At 30.9% G+C, this 17,188-nt stretch overlaps 4 protein-coding genes across 4 annotated transcripts; 2 read left to right on the forward strand and 2 right to left on the reverse strand.

Moving 5' to 3' along the window:
- On the reverse strand, window positions 1–4,934 carry LOC129918784 (beta-1,3-glucan-binding protein-like). Its single transcript, XM_055999510.1, has 5 exons — window positions 4,657–4,934; window positions 1,072–1,660; window positions 846–1,015; window positions 410–789; window positions 1–344 (listed from the first exon to the last, which is right to left on the reverse strand). The coding sequence occupies exons 1-5, from the start codon at window positions 4,781–4,783 to the stop codon at window positions 135–137; spliced, it is 1,476 nt and encodes a 491-aa protein (XP_055855485.1). The 5' UTR covers window positions 4,784–4,934; the 3' UTR covers window positions 1–134.
- Window positions 4,935–7,263: 2,329 nt separating this feature from the next.
- Window positions 7,264–9,511, forward strand: LOC129918783 (gram-negative bacteria-binding protein 1-like). Its single transcript, XM_055999509.1, has 5 exons — window positions 7,264–7,544; window positions 7,845–8,424; window positions 8,566–8,735; window positions 8,795–9,183; window positions 9,258–9,511. The coding sequence occupies exons 1-5, from the start codon at window positions 7,418–7,420 to the stop codon at window positions 9,465–9,467; spliced, it is 1,476 nt and encodes a 491-aa protein (XP_055855484.1). The 5' UTR covers window positions 7,264–7,417; the 3' UTR covers window positions 9,468–9,511.
- Window positions 9,512–11,587: 2,076 nt separating this feature from the next.
- LOC129918785 (cell cycle checkpoint control protein RAD9A) lies at window positions 11,588–15,586 on the forward strand. The gene is made up of 6 exons (XM_055999511.1): window positions 11,588–11,670; window positions 11,725–11,960; window positions 12,024–12,175; window positions 12,235–12,396; window positions 12,450–12,584; window positions 14,831–15,586. The coding sequence occupies exons 1-6, from the start codon at window positions 11,637–11,639 to the stop codon at window positions 15,489–15,491; spliced, it is 1,380 nt and encodes a 459-aa protein (XP_055855486.1). The 5' UTR covers window positions 11,588–11,636; the 3' UTR covers window positions 15,492–15,586.
- LOC129918794 (biogenesis of lysosome-related organelles complex 1 subunit 3) lies at window positions 15,495–16,587 on the reverse strand. Its single transcript, XM_055999520.1, has 4 exons — window positions 16,067–16,587; window positions 15,958–16,009; window positions 15,812–15,898; window positions 15,495–15,753 (listed from the first exon to the last, which is right to left on the reverse strand). Exons 1-4 carry the CDS (start codon window positions 16,124–16,126, stop codon window positions 15,527–15,529), a joined length of 426 nt encoding a protein of 141 aa, XP_055855495.1. The 5' UTR covers window positions 16,127–16,587; the 3' UTR covers window positions 15,495–15,526.
- Between the last annotated feature and the right edge of the window lie 601 nt (window positions 16,588–17,188).

Here is a 17,188-nt window from a genome sequence, read left to right on the forward strand (position 1 = left end):
GGGCAATAGTGAGCTCGTCGCGCCACAAGTGTATTTATTTATGTACTTATTCCATTTTTAAAAAATGTTTACAAAATATTTTTTTATGTTCATAAATCACATGCTAGTTACAGCACTCACATTTTATTTTCATTTTATAAAGCATATACTTTAACATAATCAACATGAAGACCACTTGCATCACTATTCCATGTTCTTGACCAATTCTCATAATCTTTCCAAAAGTACAATTCTGCTTTGGGATCTCCATTAGTCCAAGGCTTTGGAAGTCTTTCAAATCCATTTCGTGAATCATCAGGAAAATCTGAATGTCCACCAACCGAAACTCCAAGTGAAAGATAGAACTAAGTAAGATTAGTTAGTTATTATATTTTTAAAAGAAGTATGTATATGAAATTTTTAATCAAACCTCTCTATCAAAGGGAGCCATTTTTGAAGTCACTTTTGTTTTGCCATGAAAACTTTCCATCCACTTGGGAAAATCTTCTTTGAAATTTTGCGTATAGACTTGTCCATCTATGCCTAAAATAAACTGATGCTCTGTCCATACCAAGGTATAGATGTGGAATTCATTACTTAGGTCCCAATCCAACTTTGTTCCGCGTAGAAAGTAATTCCGATGTTGGTCAACGTTCGACATCACAACACCACCATAAAGAATTTTGTTTGAAATATCAGTGTAGTTGGCATCTTGAAGTACCTCATTGCCTCGGTTGAATGCAATTCGTATCTGACCGGATTGGTAATTTTTTATGCCATAGTAATTTTCTAGAGGTTCCAGTAATATTACTAAAAATAATCAAAATAGAAACAAATATTCTACCAACAAACAAACATTAACAAACATGGAAACAGCCAATCGCCTTTGGGTAGTTTCGCTTTAATTTCAACTCTTCCATAACGAAAACTGAAGAAATGCTTTGTGTTGATCCTTGCTGAAACAACTGGTGGAAGAATTTGATAGAATTGTGCCTTTCTACTGCATTCTTGTGATTTATCTAGAAAACCTGTGCATCTGTGCACATTCAATAATGTAAATGAATGCAACCGAAAATAATAAATTTTACTTGCTCTGCTCCTATCTGATAGCTTCCAGTTCTGAACTTTTTAAGATCATTTCCCAGGACTTCTGAAGCTAAACTCGGAATAATATGCAATTGACCGTTTCTAGCAAAACAATTTTTCGGCTTATTCAGAAACATTACAAACTGTCCGTCATCCGATGATTGAGGTATTCGAACTTCTTGATTCCATTTCGACCAATCTAATCGGTCAAAGTGATCTTCGAATAGTAACTCATTCCTACACATTTGTTTGCCATTTATTGTAGTTGGTGATTTTTCGCATTCAACTTTCCCGCCATCAACGGCAGGACATTGTTGTTGTTGAGATTCAATTTCTGGGCAGGTATTTGAAATTTCCATTGTATTTGCCGAGACCCTAACTACACCGATTTCACGCAAGATTTTTCCATTTCCAAAACGAACATGAACCCAGTAGTTGATTTGATCACCAACTTTAACTCGGCTGTTGATATTATCAAATGCCCAGACATTATCGGTGCGTTCTGTAATAATTGCTGCAAAATCACCAGGTTGATAGATGTTTATTCTTTGGTTGATTTTTACATTGAATGATACTTCATTGATGCCTTCTTCATCTATAAATAAAAAAATGAAATTTTTGGTAAAAGTTGCTTCAAATATGAAAATGATTTTATATCATTAATTTATGAATAAGAAAAATGTTTACAAGAAAAATCCCATAAAAACAAAATTTCAACACGTTAACAATAAAAATGATTTTTCAAAAATAAAACTTAAAAATATAAAAAAAAAACACCAAATGCATTTTTTTTGAAATTGTTGTTGAAATTGGTTGAATCGTTAAACGATATAGTGAGAGCTCAAGAAATCGGTTCTATTACAGGGTACCTTTAATAGTGGTTAAAATAATCTTTTTTTTCTTGTTCTATGGGGCAAGTGTTGGTTTCGTGTCAAAAAATTTAAATATTACCTAATCAAAGCCAACATTATGATGATGGAGAAAGGTCCGAAAAAGTGGTTTTGGTAATGCCGGTACGTTCATAGTACACATTTCCATAACCTACATTTCCAAAAAAGGCATACCCATTGCAATTTTCTAAAAAAACAGCTCTAACGGTCTTGATTAGGTAAACCATTTATACGTAATATTTTAAGCAATGAAATTGCATTTAATTTTCTCATGGACCAAATTGAAAATGCTTTCAATTTATAAAAGAATCGTCAAAATCGGTTCACCCAGTTGGAACATCATTTTTGAAGTTGGTGTAAGACTCAAATAAAAAAAGGCGTTTGCGTTAAAATAAAATTCACGACTGGGTCGCACGTCAATAGTTAGAAATGGTAACGGAGTTACGAATACCAGATTTATGCTCGACAAAGTTACGCGCGTCAAAATTACGCAAAACCGAAGTTACGAATAACCGAAGTTATGAAAGACCGAAGTTATGAAAGACCGAAGTTACGAAAAACCGAAGTTATAAAAAACCAGAGTTATGAACACCAAAGCTATGAAACTATGTTTTTGGGTTGGCAACCAGTGAGATGAACGATATACGGGAGGAACGTACCAAAAAGCTAGAGCGTATAAGTTGAGTCAAGTCAAGAAAAAAATTGTATGGGACGGGGTGTCTATTCCCCTCCGTTTAGCCGGCAGGGGGGGATTTTCTAAAAAAAATGATTTAATTTGGAAAAATATTTATTAAAAATCAATCCCATAACTTCGGTTTTTCGTAACTTCGGTTTTGCGTAACTTTAACGCTCGTATCTCTGTCGCGCATAACTCTGGTTATATATATTGAAGTTTCTTGTGCTAAAATTCAGAAAAAAATTTTTTACGTTAACTGTTTAGCAAAATAAAAAAAAAAAACAGTATAAGACTTAATTTTAAAATAGCAGTATTATCTTAAAACAAAGAGTTTTTAGAAATAAACCGTAAGAACCGTTTTGTTTTTCAATAAAAATAAATATTTTCAAGCATTACAAAAAATTGGTATAGCATCAAAAAGAAAATATTAATCGACACATAAAAACAAATTTTCAAAAAAATGCATTGGTGCGTTTTCAAAGAATTGATTAAAAACATTTTTTTTGAAAATTTTTTAAAAAATCTAAAAATTATACTTTAAGTTAAGATTTAACATTAAGGTGGAAAATCAGAAACAAGAAAATGGCTTAATGGAAGAGACCATTAATATAAATAAAAAAATAGAATTTTTGTTTCAAAAGTGCAATGTTAATTGCCACAGTTCGCATACAAATTTTAATTAAAACTGTTAAAAATAAGTTTATATAAAATTATAATCAATTTTGTTTGTGTAAACGCAATGTAACGATTGGTCCCAATTTAAAAAAAAACTAACTATTTAAGAAGAATTCATGAAACGCATAGAAAACTTATTTATGAGACATTTTTATGTTTATTATTAAAAACTTAAATTAAAATAATTGTGATCCGAAAATTTTTTCGGTTAGATAAAACAAAAGTTAGGCTCATTTTTTTTTAGCTGTTTTCGATAAATCTTTCTAGTATTTTAAACATAAAAACCCGCCAAATAATTTTACTTATCTATGGTGGGTAGCCAAATTTTGTATTTATTATGAAATTTTCTACTAAAGCTTGCACTAATTTTCCAAAACGTGGTGGTTTCGAAGACACTGGCATAAAAATAAATTTATTTCCAATATTATAGTTTTCTTGCATACAAATCACAAAGTCTACTGTTTAAATCTAAGCAAAGATAAACGGAAAAGCTGGGAACTCCCAAATATAATTGTTTTTATTAAGAAATAACTTAATCCCCCTACATTTGTTAATATTATAAACAATTAAAATTAATGAAATTCAATACGTAGAAATAATCCAAAAATTTGTTGTTATTGTTGTTTATTTTTTTTTTAATTATAGAAACAAAAGACTAAACGTGTGATAAGAAAGGTCAATGGTTGAAAGCTTTAACGAGTAAAAATGATTAACACAAGTCTACTGTCATGTTCCAAAAATATAAAAAAATAAAAACTCATCAAAATGCCCAAATTTTATTGATCTGGGGAAAATTTCACTAAGCATTAATCACTTTAATTTTTAATTAGCTTCTTTTTTACTCAAACAGGTTGAATGTATTCTTATTATAAGTATTTAACATCAGTACATAATCTAAAAATTCCAAATGAATATTTACACCAACCAAATGGGAAACACGGGAACTTTATTTTATTTTGTTAAAAAAAAACCCCAAACCGTCTTGTTTGAATAAAACTTGATTGATTAATATAGATTATAAACTAGTATCCAAATGAAGATTCATCACAATTGCATTTGAAGTGCATTCATATCTGCTCAGCTCAGCTCAGCATACATATTTTCGGTGTTTTAAGGTTTACAACAGAAAAAAAGTAGGTTAGCAAGTTTTCCTACGTCTTAATTTTATACGATGATAAGCTGATCTTTAGGATGAACTCTTACTCAATCAATATAATGAATCATCATTCTTTTATTTCGTAATAATTCATTTAACCATTTTCTTCAAGCCTTGTTTTATGTTCAAAATGCGCACAAAAAAGTAGTTAAAGTAAAAAGTTAAAACAAAGAAGATACAAAATTATCACATACGTGGTAAAGATATTCGAAATCCTTTTGGCTTTAAAATTTCTACACTCGCATCTGGAACTGTATACGATGATACTAATGCATTTACGATGCAAAAAGTAAGAACACTAATATTAAATAAAAATCTCATTTGACGGCTTTTTTGTTTATGTTGATTCACAATAACATCTTCAAACTATTCATTACAATTGCTACAAGACTAGAATAAGAAAGAGTTGTAGATATTCTTTGTAACAAATCGATTGATACAACACGCTTGCATTCGAAGAGAAACGCGACTCAACTGAATATAGAGTCTCACTTAAGTTAAGGTATAGTTGTTCTTTTAATCGGAGCCGGTATATCAGCTGAAAATTTGGTATAAGAGTAAAAGTTACAAAACGAGTATTTAAATTCAATAACATTAAACTTGATGCTTTATTCAGTACTACTGAGAAGTGGAAGTTAATTTAATTTACCCTATGATTTCTTATTATTATTATCATTGCTTAATAATTTCAACTTTATAATCAAAGCTAAAACATAACTTCTACTAAGTCGGAAGTAATTTGGAGCTAGCAACATTTTACATCGAAAAAGAATGAAGCTTTTTCAAACAACAGATATTCGTTAGTTATCTAGTCAAGTCCATTAAATATTAGTGAAGTGACTAAATTTTATTCGGACTCAAGTGTTTAAATGTTATAATAACAAAACACTTGATGAGTTGTCACTCTTTATTGCTTTATAACAAAAGTTGCTAATTTCATTATAGGAACAGCTTTTACTGTATCCATTTTCAAAGTTTAAAGCTAACCGGTCACCGTGGTGTATGAGTAACATTTTTTTTTACAAGATTTTTTTTTTGTGAAAAAGAAATACCAATCTATCTAAGGGAGTAATTTTTTAACCCCGGTTTCCGGCAAAATAAAGAAGTATACAAACCGTTTTATGCACATCGAATTGCAAATAAACATATTTGTTGTTTACTAAAACTAATTCATAGTTGACAGTTTCAGGTATTTAATAGCGAAAAGACAACCGACTTCAGAATGATTTTTGATTTACATATTTATTGCTTATATCACTTTCATATTGTGAAGCATCATCTTTTTTTAATTAAAATATTGGAGTTCCATTTTCATTCGAACTCCAAGATTTGGCTTGTGACTTTTTCTCAGACAAAAGTTTTAAAAAATTATCTAAAGGGTTGACCACACCGAAGGGTATTTGCGGTAGCGGTAATTGTATGAAAAATATGCTACATCTAAACATTTTTGTTCCAGTTTGGATTATTTTTTATAAAATTACCGCTACCGCAAATACCCTTCGGTGTGGTCAACCCTTAAAATCGTTTTGATGAACAAAAAAATGATGTTAAGAAAAATTCATTTTGTGCCCTGACTTTTTACCAGAGATACCCAAAGGAGATGGGAAACTTTCGTACGTTTTACCCCCCAAAACCCATTTGTTTATTTCGTGTTGTTGTAATCTCTTTTGTATTCGTGAATAAATGTGAAAAACACACATAGTGTAGCCACGGTGTTTTTACGCACACCTAAGCAAAAATCTACGATTTTTCACGTATACTTAGCCAAAAATGTATATTTTTTCACGCATACTTATCCAAAAATGTCTAAAGCAGCTTGTAGGCAAACCCGTATGACGTCAGAAGTTTCTCATCTCTTTTGGGTATCTCTGCTTTTTACATAATATTACTTGCATTTTGAAATTATCTTTTAACGCAAACTACTGCGCATAGCAAAATTAGGGAACAAAAAATATTTGTATTTTACTTCAAAAATTTAAAAAAATGTTTCGTTCTTGTTGGTGATCTATGCAAAGTAAAAACTGAGCCCGTAAAAACAATAGAATCGAAACAAAATTAGCTTATGTTTAATTTTAAGCCCCATTTAAACGTTTCTTATTTTAGACATTCACGTGAATCGAATAGCAGAATAGGGTCGATATTTCTTGAGAAAAAAGGACTGTAATTTATTGTTGTATTTCAAAATTATGCTTCACCAAACAATGAAAGATAGGTACTGTATATAATGTTGGTCATAAAAATGTGTGTGATTAAAATACTGCATTTCAAAATACTGTACTGCTTTATTGTTCTGTATTCGATAAAAAAAAAAACTTAAAAAATTCTATTTTTCAAAATTATGAAATCCATTATACAAAATTCTGTAAACATTTTCTGAATACAAAAATTCGTGCGCCGTTTTTCATTCTTAAAATATTTTACAGAATTTTGGAAAACAAAAATTTTAAATCTAGAAATTCGAAGTACAGATTTTTGGAAAGAACTAAAGTACAGAATTTTGAATTATATTTTGAAGGTGATTTTTGTTCATGTTATCTAAATCTTATAGTAAAAACTTTACAAAAAAACAAAAAAATAGAAATGAATTCAGAAAAAGTTGTTTTTTTTTATTTTCGTTGTTAAAATTAAAAATTCAAACTGAAACCATTAAAAAAAAACTTTATTTTATACAAACATTTTCATTGATTAATTGATAAACTTTTGCGCTTGCCAAAGGAATATAAGTACGTCACATTTTTCTAAGAGAAAATCTGAAGCTATTAGAAAATTAAGAAGCGTTATGAATCAGAACTGCAGTAGGTTTTAATCTATTCAAGCAATAAGTTGCAAAGATCTTTCATATTAATACATTCTGTTTATAGTAATTAGTCTATCAATAATAGAATTTGTAAACAAAAGACGAGTTTTTACTAGTTGAAACTTAAAAATAACATAAAATTAATTAAAAGTTGCATAATGAAACTGTCTATTGTTCTATTTATAATTTGGAATGTAACAACTGTGAGTAATGTATTCGGTTATTCAGTACCAGAACCAACTATAGAGATCCTTAATCCTCAAGGATTAAGAATTTATATACCACGTAAGTATATACAACATTCTCTTCAACATTATACTAATGACATTAGTAAAAAATACCATTTAAAGAATAAAAGTGTCTATTTATCAATTTTGTCTTGCTGAGGTTATCAATATAATCGTTTATTAAATTGATATGAGGGGATTTTCGTGTTTTTAATAGGACAGTGTTTATAGTAAAAACAAATATTAAAAACTACGAGCTCATAATAATTGCATGCATATAGAATACCCTATGAATCTTAGAGTGTGACTACAGCTTTTGATCATGATTGGTATAAATAATTTTTTTTTTTTCTTTTAGATGAAAAAGGAATTGTTCTAGTTGCATTTCATCTAAACATTGATAAACCGATTGCTCTTAATCTGCTTGGAGATTATTCAGCCGATATCACCCAGCCTTCAAATGATCGTTGGTTATTTCAAATTTCCAATATTTTCATTGAACCTGGAAGTAAAATCAATTACTGGATGCATGTTCAGTATGGATCGTATGCTTATAGAAAATTGGGATCACAAGTAGCTGGAAGAGCAACAGTGGATATTTCCGAACCAGAATCAATAACAACAAATTCTTCATTTTCATCTGGAGAGAAGTTGCCAAGTGATTGTGAAAAATCAGTAACCACAGTTGGGCGCCATCCAGTTTGTAAAGGTCAACTTGTGTTTGAAGATCATTTTGATAGACTGAATTGGACCATGTGGAAGAGGGAAGTTCGAATTCCCATTGATTCAGATGATTCAGAGTTTGTATCATTCCAAAGCAGATCAGAAAATTCTTATGTGAGCAATGGTGAATTACATATTATACCAAATTTGTTATCGGAAACACCGGGATTTAATGGATCATTAATTCGAACTGGACAGCTTGATTTAAGAGCGGAGTGAGTTCCCGATAGACAAATTGCTTCTATAAAGCTTTACAGGTGCTATCGTTGCTTCTGTTAAGCTTTAGAGAAGCAAAATAGTTTGTAGAGTTTCACACTTTTATTAGAATTTCTATATTTTAATAATATCCATTTCAGATGCACAGCAATTGTTGATATGTCAAAGGAATGCCAGCGAATAGCACAATTCTTTCAAATTCTTCCACCAGTTGTAACAGCGAGAATCAATACCAAAGATTTTTTCACCTTTCGTTTTGGAAGAGTTGAAGTAAGAGCTAAACTACCTAAAGGGGATTGGCTGTTTCCATGTAAGAATGAATGAAACTATTTCTTTTATGATTTATTTTCAATTTTAAGTTTATTTCAGTAATATTACTTGAACCAGTTGAAAGTTATTATGGATTTACGGAGCATTCATCGGGTCAAATGAGAGTTGCTTTTATTCGAGGTAACGAAATTCTTGAGAGTAAAACTGGAGAAGATCTCTCTGGTAAACGAATAATGGGTGGAGTTGTACTATCATCCGGGGAAGAACTTCGTGATACTTGGCTAAAGAGTAGTCTCAGATCATCACATATGGGTGATGATTATCACAATTATACTCTGATCTGGGAAGAAGATCACATTGCTTTGCAAGTTGATGGAAACGAATATGGTTTTATTCGTGGTGGTTTTTCAAAACTAACTCGAACACATAATCTACCACATGCATCACTTTGGAGTAATAGGCATAAGATGGCACCTTTTGATAGAGAGGTAGGTATCATAAGTTAGGTACATATGTAGGTATATGAAAAATATTGATGGATAATTTGATTTTTATTCTTCAGTTCTTTTTGACACTTGGTGTTGGTGCTGGTGGACATTCTGATTTTCCAGGTGGTGTTCTTAATGGACCAAGAAAAACATTTAAGTCGTGGAGTAATCACCATCCAAAAGCTGAATTGCGATTCTGGAATGACCGAGAAAATTGGTTGAAAACATGGAGTGGCGATGAAGCTGGACTACACGTAGACTATGTAAAAGTGTATGCTTTATAGTTAATTTGTAACAAATAAATGGCGTTTCTTCTTTGTATATACAACCTATAGTCATGAACGATGAAATAATATAGAAATAGATCCTTCTCGCTTAATTAGAAAGTCATTTTCAAAAGTGACGCGTGCATTTTCAAAATTGACTCGCATCATTTTCTTTAGTGATTCGCGTCATTTTTGAAAGTGATGCGAATCATTTTTCGAAGTGACGAGTGTCATTTTTAAAAGTGACGTGCCTAAAATGGCGCCCCTCTTTCTCAAAAAATACACGCGTCAATTTCAAATGTGACGAGTCTCATTTTTAAAAATGACGCACCTTTCACCTCATTTTTAAAAGTAACTTGAGGCACCTCTTTCTCAAAAGTGACGAGCTTCATTTTCAAAAGTGACTTGGGTCATTTTAAGAAGTGACGTGCGTCATTTAAAAATTTGGCTATATTCATAGTTATTTCAAAAGAACTGACCTAATTTGCGAAATTATCTCGCTTGGGCTTGCTATTATAGCTTATTTTCATTACAGCTCAAATGAGAAAATTTCACAAAAAAGTCCAGTTTAAATTTCTCATTTCGATTTGAAATTCGAAATTAGATAATTTGCGAAATTAGAAAATAAATTAAAAAAAAAATAAATCAAAAATGAAAACACCGTTAACACATCAAGTCCTTTGGATCCATGGTATAAGAAGAGAAGGTATGATCATTAGAGTCCCCATTTTACAAAATGGAGTAATAAGTTTTTGACGTTTAAGGTATAACTACAAAACGGCCAGTTTTTGCAAAAAGTCAAAAAGTGAAAATTTTCAAACTAATTTTGTGACAGTTTTTCCGATCACAATAATATAATAATAAGCAGAAAGCTTATTTTTTGGTTTAAAAACAGTTTTTGTAAATTTTTCCAAATGCGCTAGAAAGAAATACAAAATTTTTACTTGTACTTGTAAATTTCCCACTTTTTCACTTTTTAGGTCATTGTAGTTAAGGCTTTAATTTGGCAAAGTCAAAAGCAACAACAATTACCAAGGCAAATTTGTTAACTACAACAATTTCAATAGGACTCAATAGGACACAGCTGTCAAAAACTTAGGAAGCCATCTTTTTTTTATTTCATCTGACAGTTCTCGATACAGACTTTCTTCGCGTGATCATACCTTCTTTTCTTATACCATGCTTTGAATCAAGAAACAATTCCAGGGGCCAGAGCAAAAAAAGTGAGTGACAAAATGAGTAAAAACGCTCCAATTTTTTTCTAGACTGCTTACTGAAGCCTAGTACGCAGCTGAAGCGAAACGAAATTTTTCGTACAAAAATATCATAACGAAATATTGAACGAAAAATTTAGTTTGCTTTTCGTTTTTCAGTACTCAGCTCTAGGGAAAAAATTGGATAGCTTTTCCCTAATTTGTCACATACTTTTTACTCTGTCCTGTGCCTTTTTTTTGTTTTTAAGAGCAGTGTTGACGGTTTTTTCACTTTTAATGCAATTTATTTCTTGTGTAAAAAATTATTTCCTGTAGTTTTTTCTTGATTTCAAAGCAGCAGTAAATTCACTTTAGAAATAAAATAAAAATGGATGATCTTTGAGTTTTGACAGTTCGAAGCAATTTCGAAGTTTTCGAAATCGATCGAAATGAAGAATATGATATTTCATTTCAATTGAAATTGAAAAGTGATTTCAATTCACTTTCGGTCAAATTGCGGAACATGGGTGCTTATATCGAAAATAGTGAAGTGTATAGCTCAAAAACTAGACGTAAAAGGAATAGATCTCTAAACATTTTTGAATTCAGCAAATAATGACAAAGTTCGGACGAAATAAATTGTTTTTTTTTAAGGATGACTCAACTTCTTGTGGTAGCTGTTTGTGTAAATGTTTGGGACACAAAATTTGAAAAAAAACACTAGACGTTTTAGGTGTGGATTTTTTTTATACAATTACCTGTACCGCAACCTCATACCATTGCGGTGTGGTCAACTGTTTAAAAAGAGACAATTTCTAGATTAGACCACGAACGGATCTTAAAAATTAAAAACAAAATCAAACCAAACAGAACTTTAAATTGTTTGACGTTTTTGACATGTGAAATCAAAACTTCAAAATCTTGTTATTTTGAATTGAATTTGAACAAATAACCAACAAAATAACACCAATTAATTTATTATTAAATTTAAAACATGAAATGTGTCTTAAGCGGTGCAAATTCTCGAAGTAAATTATCATAAATCAACTCTGCACACTTTGTATTAATTATTTTCCTCCTAGTCTTTGCCAAAGCCATTCAATCTTTGTCCAAATTCGGAACCGATCTCTACATCGAAGCTGACGACAATGGATTTCAATTGCGTTCAGTGAATGCGAACAAATCCGCCGTTGGTACATTTAAATTTTTCACAAGATTCTTTGAAACCTACGATCTTGCTGCTGGATCCAGTGATGATGAGAATTATTGTCGTCTGTCGATGAAAGCCTGTTTGGGGGCTTTCAAGAGTATGAAACAGGTAAGCATTATTTTTCTATTGTTTACCAACTGAAGACTTTAAGTATTGCCAATCCAAATGAAGGTCGAAACTTGTTCGATACAAATCCAACCCTCGCGTTCCAAGTTCCTTGTTCAAATGAACTGCAAACATGAAACTGTTAAGCATTTCATCATCTCAATTATTGATGATGATAATGTCACTGCTGAAGTTCCAATGGACAATTTTCCTAATTCGTAAGTTTAAAAGTCTGTTTTTCTTAAAAAGAGGCTAACAGTGGGAATGATCTTTTTAGAATTGGAGGTTCCTATAAAATATTTCAAGAAATCGTTGGAAACTTCCAAACCGCCGAAGAGGAGATCACATTCGAAGTGAGAAGTGATAAAGTAAATGTTAAGAACTATGTCGAAGGCTCACGAGTTAATGACAAATTCATGAGATCACAATTGAAACTAACGTAAGCATCGATATAGTTTCAAGAAATCAAATAATTATCAATCTCTTCAACAGATCTGATGAATTTGAGAACTACACCATCTCGGAAGAAACTCAGGTCACATTCTGCCTCAAAGAGTTCAGAGCATTTCTTTTGTTCTCGGAGGCACTCTTTGAAAATCTAGAAATCAAGTTCCGTGAGGCTGGAAGGTAAGTATTATGGAAAAGTTCTTTTATAGCTTCAATTGATAAAAAAAAGGGTCTGAAAACGAAATCACGACTTATCGATCCATCGACAAACTTTCAGTTATTCAGAAACTGTTTGAGTCTATTATTTCTAGGGATAGGATTTCCATTCAAATGCATGCTTTTTTAGGAACACTTTGGAAGCATGGCAACGTATTATGTATTCGAATTAGGTGATTTCATTTAAATTGGCATTCAATCGTTAGTACATTATGTATATTTGCATATTTTGCACTAATTTGCATATTTTGGCATATTTTTAAAATATAATGCATGTTTATCGTGCAGATTTTCCCAAAAATTGGCAAAATAACGAAATTACACAATTGAAATTTTTGTCCAAAAGTGACTGAACGTCAATTGGAAAAAAAAAGTCAAAAACGTAAGCAAATACTGTGAAAAACTGAAAAACCAACGTAGTCCAAACTTATAAAAAATTAACTCTAACACGATCAAATGATGAATTGTATTATTTAATAGTAAATTTTGGCCAATTTTATTTATTTTTTCAAAGCAAACCCCAATTATTACAAAAAGTTACATCTTTCTACTCGGAAATGGTTTCGTATATAGATTTTCATAAAAGTAACGTGAAATATTTGTATGATATTGATATTTTATAAATTTTTCCTTATTCCGTGACCTTTCTTTATTAAATTAATGTTATCTTCTACCTATAGCCAATGTAGAAGATAACAGATATTTTATAAATTTATGTGCTTTTAAAATGCATACATATTTTCTGTTTTTGAAGGCATATTTTAGACGCATATTTTTCGTTTTAAGTGCATGAAAATCCTATCCCTAATTATTTTTAATTGTTATCCTTTAACTTAAGTCAATTATTATTATGATTTCGTACAGATTAAGTCAACTATTACAAATGTTTCTTTTTTTGTGCTTTTGAATTTCACAGTAAATTCGATAAATTGTTTCACAAGACTAGCCCATAAACTTAAAGCCTTTGACAAGGATCTCGTCATATTTAGAGAATAGAAGTTATACTGTTAATCGAACCAGCCATTTAGATATACTGACAGTCAGAAAAAATTTCAATATTTTTTACTTCCTCTGCAAAGCAAGTATTAGTTTCGTGTGAAAAAGAAATTTTAAGGTTTTAATCAAAACTAAAAACGACAGGGTCCAACAAACTTGCTTTTATAGTTCAAGTTGCTTAAATTTTTTACAATTTTTACAAATCTAGTAAATGTATATTAAAAAAGAATAAAATTTACGACTTTTGGAAAAATTTGCTTGCACATATTAAAAATTATTTTTTATTTAATTTTATAAGAAAATGAATAAAACCTTAAAGAATTGTTTTAAATTACAAAAACGTCTCTTTAAACGGTTTTGATCTCCAAAAAAGACTGCCATTTAATTTCTTTGTTACAAATTCCATACATATTGTAGTAAATATTGATCAACACCAAAAACGAAAATTTCAAAAAATCCATCAAAAATTTAATTTTGTTAAAAAAAATTGTAATTTTTTTTTCAAAAATCCAAAAATTTATTTTTTCAAAATTATTTACATATTTTTTTGTTTTATTTAGCAAAATCTTTGAAGCCGTTTTTGAGAAAATTGAACTTTTCCAAAATTGGTATAATTGTTATACTGTTATTTTTACAAATGAGCAATCTGATAAATTTTACGTCAACTCTGATATTCCACAAATCAGCCATACAGGCCCCTTATTATTTATTTTATATAAAAATGACATAGCTCCGTTTAAAAAAAAAATACTCTTCTGTTATACATATAACCACTCAGCCTCCATATTCTCACAGACTCTTGCTTGTAAATATATCTTCACTTCCGCAACATAGACAGTATTTTCAGCTCTGCTTATCAAAATAATCAATGGTCAATCAGCTTTGTGTCCTTTAAATTTTAGCTTTAGTCAAACTAGCATAAGAAGACAGTAGTTGGCCTTATGCCCGATTTTCAGCAGAACAAACTATGGTGTGAAAAGCCCTTTTAATCAATTGATTTCAGTCTTCCATAAATAATTACTTTTTAATTTTATCCGTAAGCCACAATGTAAAAATCAAAAAAATTCAAGAAAGCTCTTTTAAACATATTGTATTAACATTTATTAATTTTGTAGGTTAAATTTCTGTATCAAAATTGTATATAAATAGCTTGAAATTCTAACGTTAGATCAATAACGGATTAATAAATATATTTTGTCTTTATTCCTTCATAGCCCGATAGTATTCCAAATCGAGAAAGCGAACTTCTTTGAGGGTGTTCTCATTATGTCCACTTTATCACCCGATGAAGTCACAATGTGTGAAGATGTCGCTCCTAGAGAGATCACCGAAAGTTTCCTATCAAAGACAAATGCCCAAAAAAGTGCAACAAAACGAAAACCACCTCCTAAAAAAGTCCCCCCAGCCAGGGAGAGTAAGAGACTAAATAGCTCCAGTTTAGCTCACACCACAACAATGGCTCACACAAGTATTCAAGAGGAATTACCTAGTTCCGATGATTCGTCGATATTCCGTTTTGATAGACAATCGGTAGATGTTCCTAGAAATCATCGATCCACAGCTTCTAGTACTGAAATACCACGAATTCCAAGTTTGAGTCAACATTCCGAAATGATAGACACAAATTTGGGACATTCTCAACCAATGGAAATCAACGATAACCGGCAATCAGAGAGTGAAGTCTTTGTGACGTTTGTGGAAACAGAGGAAAACCAAGCGCAAGGTGAACAAATTGCGCAATCTCCTGAACACAATGACCCCAATAAAAAAGGACTGCGTTACATATTCTCTCGATGCTTTGAGGCGACTTATGTGCCACGAGAACCATCTCCTACCGATTCCGTATATGTCCCTGATTCAGACGAGGAAAAATGATAGAAAAAGAAAAAACAAAATTTGTTGGTTTGTATTTAAATATTTATTTGGGGAATAAAGTTCGCCGTTAGAATGTCTTCGGTCTTGTCTTTTAATTGTTTAACATTTGTTTGAATGCCTTTGACTGAAGAAAGTGCTGATTGCATTGAAACCTGTGATTTCATGAGAATTTGATCAGCACTTAGTAACTGTTTGGAGGCAGATAGTACAACGTTACGTATGAGATTATTTAGGTTTTTCCAAAGAGCTATATTGGATTCAACTGGAAGGGAAAAGTCGTAGGTTCAAAATAGTAAAAGGTGAGAATTTTGAATAGTTACCAAGTTTCTTGTGAAAGAATTCATTATTATTGATTGTCCGGTTGTTGGCTTCTATAGATTGATGGTTATCGTTTTTATCATAGACATCTGAAATTTATATTTTTAGTTTTTAATGTGAATGACTTGAAATCTAAAGGTTAAGCTACCTTCATCAGATTCTGCTGCTTCACCTGCAACAGCTTTGGCATAAACAATTGGCTAGAAGAGGTTGTTGATTGTTTTTAAATATAGAAAGACATAAATTGGAGTACTTACTCTGTCAACAATAGTTTCTTCTTCAGATTCGGAAGCTTCTCCAAGAACTAGAAGGGACATGGTTTTGCAATTTTTTAATTAATGTCGTTTTCCAAAATTCAAGGAGTGACACTCCTAGCTATATAATCACTCCAAAAGGAGTGATTTCAAATTCCAAAATTGAAAAAGGAGTGAATTTTTGGAGTGAATTCTTCACTCCCAAAATTTTGAAGGAGTGACGGAGTGATTACCAATACTTCTACATTTGACTTCATGGACTGCTTGTCAAATTGTTGGGTGGTTGTTTTAACTTTTTTTTGTGAAGGAAATTATATTTATTTACAAAAAAATTCAATAAAGTATTGTAAAAAATCACTAAAAGTGAATTTAAAAGATTGTGTTATTATTTTATTCATTATTTCGTATTACAAACACATGCAAAGCAAACGTCAAATCACTCCACTTGTCAAATTCTTCGTGAACAAATTCCAAAATTGCACGAAAAAGGAGTGATTCACTCCCATAATTTTGGAAAACGACATAAATAAGAAAATTAAAATAATTTTGAAATGTTTTGATTTGTTGATAAATTTTTTGACACTTCTAGTGACAGTTCTTGAAATTCAAAGTGATGCCAAGACAAATTTTAACTGTCAAATAGTGTGAATATTCAAACTTAAAGCAGTGTCCACACTAGATCTGTTTGTTTACTTTTCATGAACAACAAAATATAGGCCCTTTAAGCCTAGTACACAGCTGAACCGAAACGAAATTTTCCACACAAAATTTCGTTAATGAAATCTTGAACGAAATTAAATTTATTTTTTTTTTTGATTTAAAACTTATTTTCTGATGTTTTTTTCTGGAATTTCTTGATTTGTATTTTTACTTTCCCGATGGTTTTTTCTTTAATAATGTTCGCTGTTGGTGTTGACTTTGGAGACTTCAAAATTTGTCGCTTCAGCTGCGTACTAGGCTTAAACCTTGAAAAGGCAACTGCCTTGTTCACAAGGCTAATTCGAATTTGTTTATTAATTTGAATTTTTATTTTGAATTTTTTTTTTAGGCAACAGATGGATGATTGGGGTCGAAGCAGTGGATAGAGGAACCTATAACAAGTTAAATGACGTATTAAAGTGAAAA

The sequence above is a fragment of the Episyrphus balteatus genome, chromosome 4 (genome assembly GCF_945859705.1).
Source record: "Episyrphus balteatus chromosome 4, idEpiBalt1.1, whole genome shotgun sequence".
Lineage (NCBI taxonomy): Eukaryota > Metazoa > Arthropoda > Insecta > Diptera > Syrphidae > Episyrphus > Episyrphus balteatus.

Bases quoted from the DNA above. Each gene is read 5' to 3' on its own strand.
- LOC129918783 (XM_055999509.1), top strand. From the start codon at position 7,418: ATGAAACTGTCTATTGTTCTATTTATAATTTGGAATGTAACAACTGTG. The intron at 8,736-8,794 runs GTAAGAATGAAT...AGTTTATTTCAG, and splicing joins AGGGGATTGGCTGTTTCCAT to TAATATTACTTGAACCAGTT. The intron at 9,184-9,257 runs GTAGGTATCATA...TTTATTCTTCAG, and splicing joins TGGCACCTTTTGATAGAGAG to TTCTTTTTGACACTTGGTGT.
- LOC129918785 (XM_055999511.1), top strand. From the start codon at position 11,637: ATGAAATGTGTCTTAAGCGGTGCAAATTCTCGAA. The intron at 12,176-12,234 runs GTAAGTTTAAAA...TGATCTTTTTAG, and splicing joins ATGGACAATTTTCCTAATTC to AATTGGAGGTTCCTATAAAA. The intron at 12,397-12,449 runs GTAAGCATCGAT...TCTCTTCAACAG, and splicing joins AGATCACAATTGAAACTAAC to ATCTGATGAATTTGAGAACT.
- LOC129918784 (XM_055999510.1), bottom strand. From the start codon at position 4,783: ATGAGATTTTTATTTAATATTAGTGTTCTTACTTTTTGCATCGTAAAT. The intron at 1,016-1,071 runs GCAAGTAAAATT...GAATGTGCACAG, and splicing joins AGCTATCAGATAGGAGCAGA to ATGCACAGGTTTTCTAGATA. The intron at 345-409 runs GTTTGATTAAAA...AATCTTACTTAG, and splicing joins TGGCTCCCTTTGATAGAGAG to TTCTATCTTTCACTTGGAGT.
- LOC129918794 (XM_055999520.1), bottom strand. From the start codon at position 16,126: ATGTCCCTTCTAGTTCTTGGAGAAGCTTCCGAATCTGAAGAAGAAACT. The intron at 15,899-15,957 runs GTAGCTTAACCT...TATAAATTTCAG, and splicing joins AGCAGCAGAATCTGATGAAG to ATGTCTATGATAAAAACGAT. The intron at 15,754-15,811 runs GTAACTATTCAA...TTTCCCTTCCAG, and splicing joins ATTCTTTCACAAGAAACTTG to TTGAATCCAATATAGCTCTT.